This window comes from Pristis pectinata, chromosome 37 (assembly GCF_009764475.1).
Source record: "Pristis pectinata isolate sPriPec2 chromosome 37, sPriPec2.1.pri, whole genome shotgun sequence".
NCBI classification, from domain to species: Eukaryota; Metazoa; Chordata; class Chondrichthyes; order Rhinopristiformes; family Pristidae; genus Pristis; species Pristis pectinata.
The window spans coordinates 12792719-12811818 of record NC_067440.1 but is presented as its reverse complement, the minus strand read 5'-3'; the positions used below and the strand labels follow the sequence as shown (position 1 = coordinate 12811818).

Genomic DNA, 19100 nt, shown 5'->3' with positions numbered 1-19100 from the left:
GCACCGAAGGAAATAAGCCCAGCCCATCTGTTCTCAGTGCCAAAAGTTCCAGCTCCAACAATGTCCTTGTAAATCTCCTCTCCAAGGCCATCACATTTTCCCTTTAACACAGGGACCAGGACAGTAGGTGGGACTCGAAGTTCTGGTCAAACCAGTGTTTTATCCAGCTTTAGGATAACCTCTGCTCCTAATGTGCCCTGGTTAATAAAGGAAAGCATCCTGTATACATGAAGCAGAGTCACTTGCCCGTGCATCAAGAAACAAGAGTTGAAAAGTAAATTTTATTTGTTTACATTTTTTCACAAATTCCTTGTGTGAATTTTATTCTGTATCACAAATATTTGTTTAGTGATTTGTGAATTCTGTAAGGGCAAATTTCTACAATCCGAACATCTGCAATGCAGAGGTCACCTGTATTGTGTAATGTGTAAAAAAAAGTTTCTGGGTATTAATAACATCCAATAGTCCAGAAAAAAAATCATTCAGTCCAGCACTATCTAGGTTGCTGGACAATCAGTATTATTGCATTGTGTATGCCCTTGCCTTGTAACGTGCCACAAACGGATGGTTTAAGGGCCAGGGCAAAGGATAGAAGATGGGGTAACTGGGAAAATGTGAGGATAAACAAAGTGTGGTTATGATCTGAGACACTGCCTGTGAGGCCAATGAAAGGAATTAATCAGGGGTTCAAAAGAAGGGAAAATAATTTATGGAGCTGCAGGGAACTAGCCTGACAGGATTGCTTCACAAGGAGCTAGCATGGACTCAATGGGCCTCCACTTTTTCCACAACACTTGCAATGTTCAAGTGAATGTGGATCTTGTGATTATCTGAAGAGGAACGAGTTCATCCCTTCCCTCCAACCTGCATCAAGAACACTAGAACCACCAATGGACCTCATTGCTATTGTGGGATTTTACTGGGTCCTGTGTAGCAGGACTACAGTTAGTTGGGAAGCTCCAGAAGAAGGCAAAGATGCTACTGTTAAAAGTTTTTATTCAGTGAGTCACTGGAAAGTCAAAAGATACAAACCATTCCAACAAGAAGCTAGCTCCAATCAGGATTTCAATAAGGTGGCATCAAAGCAGCACTGGCACAAGACATAGGTATAGGGCTCGGGAAACTTTTTTTCTAACTGGTGTGGCACAGCAAAAATTTCTAATAGATATTTGCAGAAATTTGTCATAGATGATCTGTGAAACTTTGATTACAAGGGATTTATACTGTGCAGTCTACAGCGAGACTTGTTTGGTGCTCCTCAGTATTAGCAAGATGATGATACAAAGGGTTTCTGTGAAGATCCTGACACCAACCGGGAGAGCCAATGACATTGACCTGCTCTTTTGACCATTATCGCAACCAACCAACCAACTATCTGCCCTTGCTAGCAGGGAAGATTAAACAGCGAGGGGCTCTTGTGTCAAGAGAAGATTCAGCTGAGGAAGGATCTGATAAAAAGATTTAAGACTAAGTAGATAGGTTAGTCAGCTGTCTCCACTTATGGGAAATTCAGAACTAGGAGCCATCAATGTAAGGTAGCATTAAACACAATAATGAACTCTGGAGAAACTTAGTGAGATGTGGAACTCACTCCCACAGGGGGCAGTGAGGCAGATATTGATGCACTTAAAAGGAAACTGACTAAACAGGAAGAGGCAGCAAAGGACAAGCTGAAAGGACGAGATGAAGCAGAGTGCGAGGAGGATTGTGCAGAGCAAACATCAACGTCAATAGGGCTGAATGGCTTTTTTGTCAATTAATGTAACCACCAAAACAAAGTGAATAAATTCTCATAGCTCTTTTGCACCAGCTATCTGTCACTGAACAGCAGTGTAATTTAGTGCATAAAGTACTTTGAGACATCCAGACAAATGGTCAATATATAAATGAAAGACCATTCAAAATAATCTTTCCTGTATCTACATCCAGGAGATTCAAAGTAGGGTTGACATCCATTTTGGTTCCAACTGGACAATTTCAATGAGAACTGAACTGCACAGACATTTCAAGGTGGCAAAACAATGTTAATGTTGATGTACAGTGGCATGCAAAAGTTTGGGCACCCCTGGTCAAAATTTCTGTTGCTGTGAATAGCGTGGTCAGTCCTGTGGACCGATGAAGTTAAAATAGAACTTTTTGGCCCCAATGAGCAAAGGTAAAGGTAAAGGAAAAGGAAAAAAGGGTGCAGAATTTCATGAAAAGAACACCTCTCCAACTGTTATGCACGGGGGTTGATCGATCATGCTTTGGGCTTGTGTTGCAACCAGTGGCATGGGGAACATTTCACTGGTAGAGGGAAGAATGAATTCAATTAAATACCAACACATTCTGGAAGCAAACATCACATTGTCTGTAAAAAAGCTGAAGGTGAAAAGAGGATGGCTTCTACAACAGGATAACGATCCTAAACACACCTCAAACTCCACAATGGACTACCTCAAGAGGCACAAGCTGAAGGTTTTGCCACAGCCCTCGCAGTCCCCCGACCTAAACATCATCGAAAATCTGTGGATAGACCTCAAAAGAGCAGTGCATGCAAGACGGCCCAAGAGTTTCACAGAACTAGAAGCCTTTTGCAAGGAAGAATGGGCAAAAATCCCCCAAACAAGAATTGAAAGACTCTTAGCTGGCTGCAGAAAGTGTTTACAAGCTGTGATACTTGCCAAAGGGAGTGTTAGTAAGTACTGACCATGCAGGGTGCCCAAACTTTTCCTTAGGGCCCTTTTCCTTTTTTGTTATTTTGAAACTGTAAAAGATGGAAATAAAAAAGTACTCTTGCTTAAAATATTTAAAAAAAGTGTCGTCTTTAACTTTATGCCTTTTGGAAATCAGGTCATCTTTTACTTGCTTAGCTATTCACAGTAACAGAAATTTTGACCAGGAGTGCCCAAACTTTTGCATGCCACTGTACAAGGCAAGTTGCCCTCAGAGGCCAGTGGACTTATGTTTGACCTCCATGTGAGTACAGAGTCTGACAAATTTACTATAACCCCATAACTCCCTTACCCACACCCAATTAAAATGTCATTGGCATTTCTCCCTCAACTACAAACCCTGGAGGTCACCACCTCAGCTCTTCCATCCTCTGTCAATTCCACTCTTGTCAATATCTGAGATTGTCCCACTCGAGAGACTCAAGCATACAAATTTAGGCTGCTACGCCCAAGTGCAGTACTTGGAAGAGCTGCCCTGCCAGAGGACTGCCCACATTAATGAGATAGCAAGCCAAGGCTTCACCCAGGGAGATTTGGGAGATCCCACAGCTCGATTTCAGATAGCAAGGAAGCTCCTCCAGAGCCCTCTGGCAAATATTTATCCCAAATTCAAGCATTACTGAGAAAGAGAATACTATTCAGTTACTATATCACTGTGTGCGAGCTTCCTGCACTCAAACTGGTTGGTGTTTTCTACAGTGACCACACTACAAAAAAAAAATTAGCTCTAAACCTCTTTGGAAAGTTTGGAGATTTAAAAAAAATAGAGAAATTCTAGACCTCATTAAATCTTTCACTTTGGCCCCATGGTGAAAATTCAATGGATGTGGATTGCTAACTATCAGAACATGGATGTAGAAGGTTCAAACACAGGCAACAGGCCGAATCTATCTGGATTATTAGTACTGTGGTATCAAAATGCTTAGTAGACTAGTTGGCAGCAAACTCCTACAGATCAACACGTACACACATCAGTTACAAAAAAAGTAGCTTTATTTTCTCCAAAAGTGTTGGACCATTTATCAGAATCTTCTTCCTACAGACACTTATTTACAACAGCACTTTGCAAAAATACACCTTCAGTTGAAATTCCTGAGGCTCTGGCAGGCTGTGGGCAGTAACTTTTTACTGCTACTCACAATTCAGAACCAAATCTATCTGTGCTCTGTACTGAAATAGCCTGGAATCTACCCAACATCAGAGCAAGGACATACAGAATACATTGACTGGAAATATGAAGCATTCTGTGACCATTCTCAATTCTCCCCATCCCTGCTGAAGTCACTGAGTGCTGCTGGGCACCAGTCAGCCACAAGGATCAATGCCTGTGGCCTTTCTTCCACCCCTGGACCAGCAGTTGCTATCGACAGACTATTTAATAAAAGGACACATTGCACCCAAGACCGACCAGCGTTTTCCCTCAGAAGTGACCACCTCCACTCCCCTTGCGCTCGTTCAGAAAGGGGAGTGAACCCAGATCTTTCAGTCACCGTGACTCAGTTGGACACGGCCAGGCTGACCAGTTCAAGCTAGCATCCAGACAAGGTTTACAGCACCACCTCGTTTAACCCGTAACTTGCCCCATTTGCTACCCCATTCTCCGAACAAGAAACAAACCCAAACTCGGAACGCCACATTCGACATCAAACTAGCAATAAAAAAAAGGCAGAGATTGCGGTAGTTTGCCTCAATTCTCCTCTTTAGCCCTTCCCCAACCAAAGCAGAACCACACTAGCCACAGCTGGTCGAGAACAATCACTGCTGCCAACTCCCAGCGTGGGCATCCTGGCCCTCTTCTGCATAGGCACACACAAGTATTTACAGAATGTGCATCGCTTGGATTTTAACATTTGTAGTTTCAGATCATTGGAGTTTTGCTCCAATATATTAAGTCCTGAGTAAATGAATTTTAAATTCATTTGTTCCATACCCGCTTTCAGTTTACACCTCGTTATCTGGGCTGCAGCATGATAACCCCTACTCCCTTCACAAGATATACAACTAACAACATTTGTTCTTTCTCCTCCCCACAGGACATGGGTGAATGGAAGTACGTCATCAGAATTGCTACACAATGCTAGGTTAAGAGATGCAATCCTGACTAGTGCCGCAAATACCAAATGCCTGGTAGTACCTCAGCCAAACATCCCCGCTACTCAACCAGCCCTACAGCACTCACAGTTTTGTGCAGGGATCAGCACAGACAGATCTCACAAGCAGACAATTTTCCCTAGACCCTTTCTTCCCATCTATCCAGACTCCCCGGCACTTCACCCAAGGACAAAATAATTAGCCGAATGCTGACATGGCAACACGCCATTGGGTGGGGGGGGTGGGGGGGGGGGGTTTAGAAATCACAGCCTGGAAATTTGTTTTACTCAGATTTAATGAGCACAATTACAGGATCTGTTTAATGCTCTGGATCTATTGCATTGAGGCAGCTAGGAAGGAGATGTTTTGTGGGACTTGCAACATTTATCCACTACATCCCATAAATAGCTTGATTCCCCCAATCGTGTAGCATTGTCACTCTCTTTCCACAACAGTTAACTGTGCAGTTAATTCAGTACATACTTCCACTTCAAATCCTTGCCCTCCAGATTAAAAAAATCCAAATTTAAACATACTGCATACAATTCAGGATCAGATCTGTGTCAAAGCCTTGTTTAATCTGGTCTGACTTTCACAGACATCACATATTATCCTACTTAATTCGATCTTAAGATATCCAGGTTTCTCATAATGAAAATAAACTAGTAACATTTAAAAAAAACACTCAATTCTAGCAAGGGGGGCTGGAATCCAAATGGATTTGGTGGCGCACAGCCCAAAATGGGAACTCAGAAGGCTAACGGACGCCCAGTTAAACGCCTGACCCAATGCAACTTCTGGCTGAACCACATCTGGCTTGCATCCCTAGACACTTCAACATGCCAACATCCAAGACATAAAAACTACCATCACTGTGCCTGGGGACCAGAGGCAGTAAAGAAAACAAACTCTTGGTAGGAACCGTGCACACAATGGGCTCACTGGTCAACAAAGCACTGACAAAGAAACTTAAACCTCCTAGTCTGGTACCAACACAAACCCAAGGTCTCTTAAAACATTTTTAAAAAAAAGCAAAAAATAAAACTTTCATAAATACAGAAAGTTAATATTTATTTGATAACCACCTTCTTTCAGTTCTTGCATGAAGTGCGCCATGTTGCAAGTAGAGATGAAGATGACACACCCTAGCTAAACAGGGACAATCTGACCCGCCTTCAAATTAGGGCTTCCTGGTATTGACAAATACTTAGGAGTCTGTTATTCCTCTTTTCTTGGGTATGGAGAGAGCAACAAAGATCCTTCTTTTTTTAATGCCAGTTGCAGCCATTCGTCGAGGGCAGATTTGAACTACTTCACAATGGAAAAAGTCACTACTCTAGACCACCAAGATATTTCAATGAGGCTGAGCAAATACTCTGCCCTTGTACCAACCAAACCTTTCACTCAGACCCAGAAGGCACCGGAAACCTGAATTGGCTGCATCAGTATGAAACAGCCACACTTTTACAATGGTAAGTGTTTGCAGACTCTTTACAGTTCAAGCAAAGCCTGTTTCTCTCTCCTGGGTGGTCTGTTACCCCCTCCCCCCTAAGTTTCTTTGGCCGACCTTCCACCTCGCTTACTTTATACGTTCTTGTTTTACCTCACAAAAGTGAGTCACAAAAACAGGCTCAGAAGGAATTCATTCAAGGAACTTTCTTCTGGCTCGAACCAGACTTCCTGCTTTCTTTTGCATCTCTGCATTTCTCACAGAAGAACACATCAGGGACGTTGGACTTCCGGATTTTGGCACAGGACAGGTGGATCCAGGTATTGCATTGATTACACTCGATCATTGGCCGGCCTGCAAAGGGCTTCTGGCAGTAGCACGTCACCAAGCTCCAAGAGTCGTCATCTGGAACAAACACAAGAGTCGTCGCTGTCAGTTTGAAGTTGAATCTAAACACACTGCACCATCTACTGCTCTCACAAATTATGATGACCAGTCACTCCCCTCACCCCAAACACCTGCAACTTGCCACAGCCAGCTCTTGTGGTCATATCAAAGGACACAAACTCAAGTTCAGAAGAGATAAAGTAAACAGCTTCGATTAAAAAGCAGATCTACTTGATCGCTCTCATCTGCAAGGCTGGGGTGCCGGAAGGCAAGATTGAGCTGGATAGGTCTCGCAACCAGCACACAAAGCAATGGACTGAATGTGGCTATGATTCTCTGAAAAATACTTTTGCAATAAAGGGCACTGAGCAGCTAGGAATAGTCCTACAGGAAGTAAAACACCTCAGTTCATTCTATATCACTTGAAAATAAAAACAGTAGGTCATTCAGCTTCACATTCAACAAGATCATGGCTGATCTTCAAACGCAACACCATATTCCTGCCCTTTCTCCATATCCTGATTCCTCTCTCCAAGAATCTTGAAAACAATGACTGATCCTCCACAGCCACTGGGGCAGGGAATCACCAGCATTTGCAAGAGGAAATTTCTCACTTCAGCCCTGATGGACACCACAACCCCTAGTTCTAGATTGGGCACCTATCCTGACAAAACTAAGAACTTTATATGTTTCAATGAGGTCACCTCTTGTCCTTCTAAACCCAAGGGAATAGAGGCCAAGCTTACTTAATCTCTTCTCAGATGACAAACCTGCCATGGCAGAAATCAGTCTGGTGAATGTACACTGCACTCACTTTATAGAAGAGATACCTTCATTAGACAAGGAAACCAAAATTGTATACAACACCCCAGATGTGGTCTCATCAAAGCCTACATCATCTGCTCAAATCCTCCAGGATTTGCCTTCCTAATTACCTGCTGCACCTGCGTTATTAGTTTTCAGTTGTGTAGAAAGGTATCTAGGTCCCTTTGACACCAATACCTGCAGTTTCTTACCATTTAAGAAATACCCACCACCTCTTTTAACTGGAAGGTACAACTACACCTTTCCCCATATTATACTCCATTTGCCATGCTGCTGCCCACTCACTGAGCTTGTCTGTGTGCTTTCTCAAGCTGCTTTACCTCCTCCTCTGTACTTATAGCCCAATCTAGTTTTGCATCATCAACAAACTCAGAAATATGACAGTGAAATTGTTCATTTAGATTATGAGTAGTTGGGCCCCAAGGATAGATGCTTGCAGTACCCCACTAGTTACCACCTGTCAACCCAAGGACCCGGTGATTCAGACTCTCTGCTTTCTATCTTCCAGACTAGTTTATTAACCTCTAATAGCTTGCTGTTTGTTGTTGGGAAAATGCTGGGACGTACAATAAACTACATATAAATGCTGGAATGTACAATAAACCATAGATAAATGCTGGAATGTAAAATAAAATGGAAGGCTTTCAATATCATAGGATATTACCGAACAAAGTTAGAGCACGTGGAATTGGGGTTAATAAACTAGTCTGGTAATATTCTATGACATTATTGAAAGCCTTCCAAAAGTACCATATCCACTGGTTTCCCCAACTATTAGAAACCCACTCAAAGAAATCCGAAAGATTAGTCAAATACGACTTCCCATTAAATCCATGTTGACGTTGTTCAATTTTTTTTAAAAAGAAAAGTGTGTTGACATCACATCCTTTATGGTATATTCCAGCATCTTCCCAACAAACTGATTTTTACTTTACATAAATCCTATTCAGCAAACTGTGGTTTTGGAAAGGGGACACGAAACAGCAGAGGCTAGAATCTGGAGCACAAAATACTGTAGGAACTCATGAATGTCAGACAATTTTAAGGCAGCGGAGGCTGGGGATATTCACTAGGGCAGGGCTCTAAGCTTTATGTATTTTTTTAAATCCTCTTGGAAAATATTGTCTCTTTGCTGACATTATCCACACCACTGCCGACTCTTGTGCCTAAATTCCATTCAGGCTTCTTAAAAAAGAAATATACAGAGAACTGGCTCAAAAGAAGCCAGATTAAAAAGATCCAAAATTCTTTCAGTTTTATCTCACTGCAACTGAAGAACAAAATTAAATTTACAAAGTGCTTTGTTTTTATTGTGTCCCACTTTGAAGTGTTAAAACAAAACATGCTGGAGGTCGTCAGATTAGGCAGCGTCTGTGGAGAGAGAAACAGTTAAGGTTTCAGGTTGGTGACCATTTATCAGAACAAGGACAAAATGAAAAGTGGGGAGTGAAAAGAGAAAAACTTACATTAGCTGTTTTACTCTTCACTAATACTGCCTGGCTTTCCAGACAATACCCATAGATTTTCAGCAACTGCTGCATTCCGGACCTTGTTTTGATTTCCTCCCCATTTTCCCCTATATTTACACCCTCTCCGAACAAATTAGGTGACTTCACCCTTTCAATCCACACCAATGTGTGCAATCTGTTTTCTCTCGGTCTCACCTTATGACAGACATCCCCTTTGTTCTCCCCAATCATTCCTCTGCTCTGCATTTTAAAACGTCTGAAGGTCACCAGACTGAAGCGTTAACTGCTTCTCTCCACTGATGCTGCCCAACCTACTGCAGATTTTCAGTGCTGGATTTCATTTCCAGGTTTACAGCAACCAGTTTTTTTTTGCAGTTTGATTACTTTTGAAGTATGATTACAGTTGTCTAGCAGACAAACATCAGGTGTACATCAAAGTCTGACCAATGAGGTGACTGACCAGTTAACGTATTCAATAGAGGTTAAGTACCAGGAGAACTCACATGGCGACAATGCTGCATGAAGGATACCCCAAGCATCACATCTCATGACTCACTACTTCTGTAAATACAAGCTTAACTGCTTGCTCTTTCCTACAGCAAACTTTAAAAGTTTATAATTAGCTGTAACATGCTCTGGGATGACCATAAGGCTGTGAGGGATTCTTTAGAAATTCAGGTCTCTCTTTCACACCTCTGGAGTGGGGTGTGAAATCAACCTCGAGGGATGCCCAACACTGGAGCTCACAGACAGGCGACTTCTCCCTCACCTCCATGTTAAATTCCAACTAGACATCAGGGACAAAAGGGTGACACTTAATGCAAATTCAACTCTAGAGACAGCAGATGACAAAATAGTCAAAACTGACCTGATTCCACCATAATGTCCTCGTCCATTATCCGTGGTTCCCCCTCACTGGAACTGGTCTCTCCATCGTGACTATTTCCCATGCTCAGGCACTCTTCGATTTCCATTTTATAGTTCTCTGTATGAGCCACCGCTGGAGCTGGTCTCAGAGGCTCTGAGAGGAAGTTTGCTTTCACCACTTCCTCGTCGGAGTCAGTCTCACTCAGGGAGCTCTTGATCTTTTTCTCAGTCCTCTCTTTCTTCAGCTTGCGTTTCTTGCTCCGTTTAATGCGGGCGAAGCTGGACTTCTCCCCGTCCAGACCCCTCTGCTGCTGCACCTCTGGGCTCCACCTCTTGCTCTTCCGCTCCTTCTTCTTGTCTGCTGGTGGGTAGAGAGAATCCTTCAGCTTCAGCCTGTCGAGCAGCATGCCATCTGATTTCAGCCGGTGGAAGCCATTGCCCTTGGAGGATTTGGCTTTCTTTACAAAATTTTGGATAGTATCAAAGTCAATAGACTGGGTGGAATCCCAGCTGTCGCTGTCCACCACACTCTCAGTCCTGATGGGAGAATTTGAACTGGACGGTGTCCATTCACATTCCTGCAATTTTAAAAAGAACCAAACTGAAATTACAACTTGTTACAGAATCGAAGTCTTACTTACTGCCCCCTCCTCAACTGCATATTTACACTTTAAGAAGAAAAGGCCAAGGCCTCTTCCTCCATTCAGTAAGACCACAGCTGACTACCTATCAATTCTGATATCCTCTGATTCCTGTTGTGCTCAAAAATCTCTCAGCCTTCAACATACTCAACAATTGGGCATCCTCAGTCCTCTGGGTAGGGAATTCCAAAGATTGTTATCCAGTTGGTCTGAAACTTGGGTGCTTCAAGGTAAACACAGATACACACTCAGCACAGCAACCAAATACAGGCTGTTCCTGGGTAACAAACAGGTTCTGTTTTTACAGATGTTACAAATACAAAAAATCACTCGATATGGCAACCATATCTCCACAGTACTGTAATGAAATGGCAACAAAAGCACACAAGACTGATATGAAAGAACAATTACTAAAAAGAGAGAGGGGGGAACTCGTTCTGTTTGTAGGAACAAATGTATGCATGTACGTTGGACTTTTGAATAATATTATGGGAGCTTGCTCGTAAGTAGGGGATAACTACAAGTCAAGTGTTCTTAACCTGTTACTGTGCATAGCGTGGGCGTATCAGGAAATGTTACTGCAAGGTGTGGGAAGAACAGTAATACAATACTGAGAGGAATTTTGCAATGAATGTGAGGGTACCAGTGATATTACTGCAAGGAGGGTGGGACATAATGTTTAGTGTAGAGGGGGAGGAAGCTAGTTCTGCTGTTCATAGGAATGAACACATGTACATACATCAGACTTCTGCATTTAATATTATGGAAGCTTGTAAGTAGGGGGTGTCCACAAGTCAGGCATTCATAACCTGGGGACAGCCGGCATCAATATGACAAATGTACTGCCTGCACAGTCAGCGGGGCCACATTAACAACTGTAGAATAATAGATCAATTGATCTAGATCGGATGATGTTGGATGAGTGAAGGAACGCTGCTGGGGAACAATGGGAAAACCAAAATAAAAACAGAAGTTGCAGGAAATACTGAGCAGGCTAAGCAGCATGTGTGGAAAGAGAACCAGCAACATATCAAGAAACATCGGTGGGCTGTGCTGAGCAAGCCAGGCAGAAATTACATTATAGTCAGCCTCAGGATCATCACCATGTGGAATTGGTAGAAGGGTAGCCAGGGTTGCCCTGTCTGAACACCCTACACTGGGGAGATGCCGTTTGGACACCAAGGGAAATGGTAGCTGGACTGCAAAACTTATTAGTCTGGGAGTTTCAGAGATGTAGCAGACACCTGGTATTTATGAAGCCGAACAGAATCAGCTCTTCTATGTGACTGGGAAAAGGGCTGAACAAAAGATCTTCTAACTTCCCCACAACACTCCCAGGGCATTCACTCCGGGGATGTGGCTCCCCACCTTATGTAATGTAAAGGTAATGTAGTATCAGCACTATCCAAGCACAAAATACTTCTTTTGATCAATGCAGCACACATTAACAGACCAACAACACAAACTGCTGGAGGAACTCAGCATCTGTGGAGGGAGAGGAATTCAGGCAGACTTCTTACACTACTATGATTAAAGCACAGCTCAATCCACACAGAAAATTCTAGTTAGTTAGGATCTTGGAAAATGAAGGGTTTCTTCATACTGTGCAGTTTCAGAGCCTGTAGTGTTCTATCAGCAACACTGGCTGAAACACCTACTCTTAATCTTAGAGAGTTCTCAACTAATCATGTTAGGCACAATCCAGTAAATAGCACCTTTTCACAAGTTGGAGGTGGTGGTTTCAAATCTCACCCAAAATTGGTGCACAGAAGGAAAGTAATCAGGAGCTTCAACATCAGGCGAGACACGAAACTGATGTAAGTGCCCTGTGCAGACCGAACAAGGTCATTGTGGCCAGTATTTCAAAGGCAGGAGAGCTTCCCTGATGCTGGGGCTAATGCCGCCATCAAGCGAAATCAACGACACATTATGGTGCTGCAGTTTGTGGGAGTTTGCTGTGTGTAAACCAGTGTAGTCCAACGTCACGTTTCTCCATCATTGGCTGCAAAGCACTTTGGGATGTCTGGAGGTTGTGGAAGTAGCTGTGCAGATGCTACTAATCACAAGCAAAAGCTGGAGGAACTCAGCGGGTCAGCCAGCAGCTGTAGAGGGAACCGGACAGCTGATGTTTCGGGCTGAGACCTACTAATCCCGAGATGGTTACTACTAATTAAAAAGGAGGCATGAAAGTGTCACACCTGGAGCACTCCGTGACTTACACAGGTGCCCAGGAGCTGCACCAGCAGCAGGTCCGATATACCGGTACCCTGCTTAGACCTACCTGTTCTGGTGCTCTGTTCTCCAGTCCGTATGCTCACAAGTACATATCCCTTTGTAATTTAAAAAAGACAAGCACTCAGGCCGTGTGCTGCTGTGTCAGAATCCCTGCTCCTGGCTGGTGCTCCCCCAGCAGTGAATCACCCCACAGCTTGGTGTGGAGAGGCTGCCTGTGAGGTCTGATGTTGAGTGAGCCGGGGCAAGGGGTGCTTCCTGTGGACTTCAGGAAGTCTGGAGAACACACACCAGTCCTCATTGAGGGGTCAGTGGTGAGCAGCTTCAAGTTTCTGGGTGTCAGAATCTCTGAGGATCTATCTTGTGCCCAATACATTGATGCAATCATGGAGGAATGCCAGCAGCTCTACTTCGTTAGGAGTTTGAGATTTGGTATGTCACCAAAGACCCTTGAAAATTTCTACAGCTGTACAGTGGAGAGGATTCTGACTGGTTGCATCACCGCCTGGTATGAAAGCTCCAATGCACAGGATCGCAAGAGGCTGCAGTGGGTTGTAGACTCAGCCAGCTCCATCACGGGCACAACCCTCCCCACCATCAAGGGCATCTTCAAGAGGCTGTGCCTCAAGAAGGTGGCATCCATCACTAAGGACCCTCACCATCCAGGACATGCCCTCTTTACATTACTACCATCAGGGAGGAGGTACAGGAGCCTGAAGACCCACACCCAACGTTTTAGGAACAGCTTCTTCCCCTCTGCCATCCTGAACGGTCCATGATCATATAGTAATTTTTTTTATGCCTTGCACTGTACTGCTGCCACAAAAAAAATTTCACAACATATGTCAGTGATAATAAATCCGATTCTAATTCTCAGCACTGAGAAACGGTGCATCAAATGTAGTTACTGAGGACTGGCAGTGGCTGCTCCACTGACAGACTGCCCAAATCCTCGGGTCTCTCTCATCACCCGTGTAGGGAAGCCGCTGTCTCCCCCTCATTGTTTGCCTACAGAGACCCCTCTGAGGTGACAGCAGCCATGGTGCTTGAGCTGGAGGAGCACCAGAAGGCAGGGAATCACAACAGACATCCAGCACAGAGGATAGGAGTTCTCACCAGTCCCTGGTAACACACCTCTCTACCCCATTTGCATTAGCACTCTCATTCCCGGAAATGCATCCTGAGCATCAATGCACAGGTCTTCCCTGGGTTACAAATGCCTGACTTGTGTACAGCCCATACAGAAGGACGAGCATTTGGGAGACTGGCGGGATGGAGTTGATGGCTGCAGGCATGGTCTACTGTGTGGGAACTTGGTCCGTAGCTTTGTCATTGCATCTAGCAGAGAAATCCAAGTGACCGAGTCAAATGCCCTGGTTTAACCACGTTGCTCTGGGTTGGTCTATATTTTTATTTAAATATATTACTGGCAGCCACATTCCCAATTTATAAACTGTTCGGATTATGAACAGTTCTAAGGAATGGAAGCCTGTCATAACCTGGGGAGGATCCGTACCAGTGTACCCACCCAGTTAGACCACAGCAAAGGGACATCGTCATACAATAATGTTTCCATTCAAATGTAATCATGCATGCTTGACCCTTTTCATACAACCTTGTTTTAGATTCAGGCCTTGAGTGGCATCATAAAATCTTCTTACAGTCCATCAGATCAATGATGACTTACCTCTACCAGGTTCCAAGGGGGCTAACATGGGAACCACATGCATCCAGCTGATGGGATAGATGGCAGCTGACAGTGCTGCAGGTGGGTAGTTTGAGGTGGTCTGCCCCTTGCACAGGGCTTGGGCGCTCCCAGTGCATGGCCATGGAATCATTTCTACACAGGCTGAAAGTAATTTGCAACTCTCTGCAAATTGCAATAGGTGTCAGCTTGCTTGTTCATTTTTAGTCAGAAATTGATTGATTTTGATTAACCAAAGACGAAGGGATATGAAGAAAAGTTGGACATGTTGAGCAAGGTCACAGACCACCACTGAATAGCATAACAGTATAATCTGTTCAGAGGTTTCCCATATTGAATTCCCTCTGCTAGTTTTGCCCACTGAATCAAAACGGCTTGAAGTCCAGGTAAAACAAAGAACATGGGCTTATAACTTGACAGGACGAGTGGACTCACCTCTCGGGAGGGTGGAATGTATCCAGTGTATGCCAGAACGAAGTTGCAGAACTGATTGAAATCCTCCACCGTACGCTTGCGTTTCTCAGTTGGCTGCAGGGAGATGAGAGAATAAAGACAGTAAGGAAGGACATGCAATACTTGAAAAATAACAGTCGTGCAACTGTACTAAAGCTTCAACAACTGTGCAGATATTTATGATTTCCAGATAGGTGAAACCAAAGATTATTTTCTTTACTCCCCCCCCCCCCCATTTCAAAATAAACCATGCAGAATAAGATATATAAACAAAAAGAAAAAGCATAGTTCAAAACTCTTTACATTCTTAGTTTAAATTTGGACAATACATTCAGTAGTGTTAACACTTTAGTTTAAAATATTGGTTTTGGTTTATTATTGTCACTTGTACCAAGGTACAGTGAAAAACTTGTCTTGCAAACTGATCGTACAGGTCAGTTCATTACACAGTGCAGTTACATTGGGTCAGTACAGATTGCATTGATGTAGTACAGGTAAAAACAATAACAGTACAGAGTAAAGCGTCACAGCTACAGAGAAAGTACAGTGCAATAATGTGCAAGGTCACAACAAGGTAGATCGTGAGGTCAGAGTCCATCTCATCGTATAAGGGAACCGTTCAATAGTCTTATCACAGTGGGGGTAGGAGCTGTCCTTAAGTCTGGAAGTATGTGCCCTCAGGCTCCTGTGTCTTCTACCTGATGGAAGAGGAGAGGAGAGAATGACTCTGGTGGGTGGGGTCTTTGATTATGCTGGCTGCTTCGCCAAGACAGCAAGGGGTAAAGACAGTCCAAGGAGAGGCTGGTGTCCGTGATGCGCTGGGCTGTATCCACAACTCTCTGCAGTTTCTTGCGGTCCTGGGCAGAGCAGTTGTTGTACTAAGCCACGATACATCCAGATAGGATGCTTTCTATTGTGCATCAATAAAAGTTGGAGAGAGTCAAAGGGGACAAATCGAATATAGATACCATTGCTACTCATGTGGCACCCTTTCATCGTTTGGGGGACTTTCCCACCAGACTCAGCCCCTCCATGTCCAACAGCAGAAGGAGCCTAGACTGTGGTCCTTCCCCACAGAACCTTTGCAATGACTACACCAAAGATTATTCTCTTACTGACTCCAGCCCAGGCAGGGAAGATACAAGATACTAGAATCTGGAGCAACACACAAAATGCTGGAGGAACTCTGCAAGTCAGGCAGCATCTGTGGAGATTAAGGTCCATCTAGGTAATAAGGTTCCCACCTAGTGACAGAGAGGTCACCATTCAAGGATCAGGCTGAATAAAGTTTATATTCTAACAACAACAAATATATTCACTCACCTGAGCACACACTCCAGCTGCTTGCAATGGATCTGAAAGAGAGAGAACCTGCTTAGTAACAATCACAGGCACCAAACTTCAAATCAGGCAGGTAGGCAAATGGAGCTCAGGTAGAACCTCATTTGTTGGAAAAAAACAGCCATTCACTACACCCCAGGCCTTTGCAACACCCCTCCCCCGCCCGATGCCTTCGTTTCCAACAGTAATATCTCATAGCTTTCCTTTCTCCACACCCACAGCAAGCCCACATGGACATTCCCAACCTCCACCTCGACCACCCCTCCCCCAAGCTTTCCCCCACCTGCGAAGGTCTGACCTGCCATCTCCATCTTCCGCACATTCCTCCTTTTCCCTTCCAAAAACCCTCTGCTCCTTCAGCAGAACTCCTGCCCAAACCTCCCATCACCTTAACTCCAAGGCCCTCAAACCCCTACATTACAGTCTCCTCATCCACAAAACACTTGCCGGCCTCCTTCTCCCTCCCCAAAACAACCCCGCGCCCTCTACCCCCTCCCCCAAAACAACCCCCAGTCTCTCTCTCACCCTCCTCACCCGCCCCCCAAAACAACCCACCCAGCATCTCTGTATCTCCCCCCACCACAAACAACCTACCCAGCCTCTTCCCCCCACCTCCTCTCCCGGAATAACCCACTCGGCCTCTCTTTCTCTCGCCCACCTCCTCCCCAAACAACCCACGCAACCTGTCTCTCTCCCCCCCCCCCCCAATCAACCCACCCGGCCCCACTCTCCCTCCCTCACCTCTCCCCTCTCTCTCCCTCCCCCCCCTCCTCCAATCAACCCACCCGGCCTCTCTCTCCCTCTCCTCCAATCGACCCACCCAGCCTCTCTCTCCCTCCCCCCCTCCTCCAATCGACCCACCCGGCCTCTCTCTCCCTCCCCCCCCTCCTCCAATCGACCCACCCGGCCTCTCTCTCCCTCCCCCCCCTCCCTCCAATCGACCCACCCGGCCTCTCTCTCCCTCCCCCCCTCCCTCCAATCGACCCACCCGGCCTCTCTCTCCCTCCCCCCCCTCCCTCCAATCGACCCACCCGGTCTCTCTCTCCCCACCCCCCCTCCAAATCAACCCACCCGGCCTCTCTCCCCCTCCCCCCCCTCCAAATCAACCCACCCGGCCTCTCTCTCCCTCCCCCCCTCCAAATCAACCCACCCGGCCTCTCTCTTCCCACCCCCCCCCCCATCACCCCACCCGGCCTCTCTCTCCCTCCCCCCCCCTCCAAATCAACCCACCTGGCCTCTCTCTCCCTCCCCCCCCTCCAAATCAACCCACCCGGCCTCTCTCTCCCCACCTCCCCCCCACCATCAACCCACCCGGCCTCTCTCTCCCTCCCCCCTTCCTCCAAATCAACTCACCCGACCTCTCTCTCCCCCTCTCCCCCCCCCCCCAATCAACCCACCCGGCCTCTCTCTTCCCACCCCCCCCCCCCATCAACCCACCCGGCCTCTCTCTCCCTCCCCCCCCCTCCAAATCAACCCACCTGGCCTCTCTCTCCCTCCCCCCCCTCCAAATCAACCCACCCGGCCTCTCTCTCCCCACCTCCCCCCCACCATCAACCCACCCGGCCTCTCTCTCCCTCCCCCCTTCCTCCAAATCAACTCACCCGACCTCTCTCTCCCCCTCTCCCCCCCCCCCAATCAACCCACCCGGCCTCTCTCTCCCTCCCCCCCCCTCCAAATCAACCCACCCGGCCTCTCTCTCCCTCCCCCCCCTCCAAATCAACCCACCCGGCCTCTCTCTCTCTCCCTCCCCCCCCTCCAAATCAACCCACCCGGCCTCTCCCTCCCTCCCTCCCCCCCCTCCAAATCAACCCACCCGGCCTCTCCCTCCCTCCCCCTCTCCAAATCAACCCACCCGGCCTCTCCCTCCCTCCTGCCTTCCTCTCTCCCTCCCTCCTGCCTTCCTCTCTCCCTCCCTCCCGCCTCCCTCCCTCCCCCCCCTCCAAATTAACCCACCCGGCCTCTCCCTCCCTCCCCCCCCTCCAAATCAACCCACCCGGCCTCTCCCTCCCTCCCTCCCCCCCCCTCCAAATCAACCCACCCGGCCTCTCCCTCCCTCCCCCTCTCCAAATCAACCCACCCGGCCTCTCCCTCCCTCCCCCTCTCCAAATCAACCCACCCGGCCTCTCCCTCCCTCCTGCCTTCCTCTCTCCCTCCCTCCCGCCTCCCTCCCTCCCCCCCCCTCCAAATTAACCCACCCGGCCTCTCCCTCCCTCCCCCCCTCCAAATCAACCCACCCGGCCTCTCCCTCCCTCCCCCCCTCCAAATCAACCCACCCTCCAAATCAACCCACCCGGCCTCTCTCCCCACCCCACCCCCAATCAACCCACCCGGCCCCTCTCGCCACCCCCCCATCGACCCACCCGGCCTCTCTCCTCCCCCATCGACCCGCCTTGCCCCTCTCCCCCCCGCCCGACCCGCCAGCATCCCCACTCCCCACCCTCGGTGTCGCCGGGCCCGGGATCGGCTCCTCCTCCTCTCACCTTCTCCGCTCTCCGCCATTTTCAGCATCTTCCGCCGCCGTTCCGCGGGCGCCCGGTGCCCGCCTCCGCCCGCCCACCGGCCCGGCTCGGGCTCGGGGTCCGGGTCCGCGCGCTCCGCCGCCCGCCTCTTGCGCCTCCCGCCCGCCGCTCTCCCGCCACTTTCTCCCCCCTCCTCACCCCAGTGACGTCACAGCCCGGTCCTGACCCCAACACTGAGCGGTCCGCGGGAAGCAACACGGGAGGAGGGGGGGAGTGGGTACAAATTGCTGAATATATTTCTAAACCCCCCCTGCAGACTCCAAAATATCGGAAGTGCGTTGATGAATTTACGAGTGCTGCGTTCAAATAATCGCATAATGAGGTGGAGCGACCGGATTTTTTTTGATTTCTGGCGATTCATCCGCACACCTTCCCCCCCCCCCACCCCGTGTCCACCACTTGTTTA

At 47.0% G+C, this 19100-nt stretch overlaps 1 protein-coding gene across 1 annotated transcript; it reads right to left on the bottom strand.

Moving 5' to 3' along the window:
* Positions 1-428: 428 nt before the first annotated feature.
* On the bottom strand, positions 429-19075 carry LOC127586557 (PHD finger protein 23-like). Its single transcript, XM_052044604.1, has 5 exons — positions 18656-19075; positions 16158-16189; positions 14817-14909; positions 9805-10381; positions 429-6660 (listed from the first exon to the last, which is right to left on the bottom strand). Exons 1-5 carry the CDS (start codon positions 18681-18683, stop codon positions 6452-6454), a joined length of 939 nt encoding a protein of 312 aa, XP_051900564.1. The 5' UTR covers positions 18684-19075; the 3' UTR covers positions 429-6451.
* Positions 19076-19100: the final 25 nt, after the last annotated feature.

Excerpts from the sequence above, each read along its gene's own strand:
- LOC127586557 (XM_052044604.1), bottom strand. The coding sequence starts at position 18,683 with ATGCTGAAAATGGCGGAGAGCGGAGAAG. Across the intron at positions 14,910-16,157 it reads CAGCTGGAGTGTGTGCTCAG|CCAACTGAGAAACGCAAGCG; the intron begins GTGAGTGAATAT and ends ATCTCCCTGCAG. Across the intron at positions 6,661-9,804 it reads GGACATTATGGTGGAATCAG|ATGACGACTCTTGGAGCTTG; the intron begins GTCAGTTTTGAC and ends TGTTTGTTCCAG.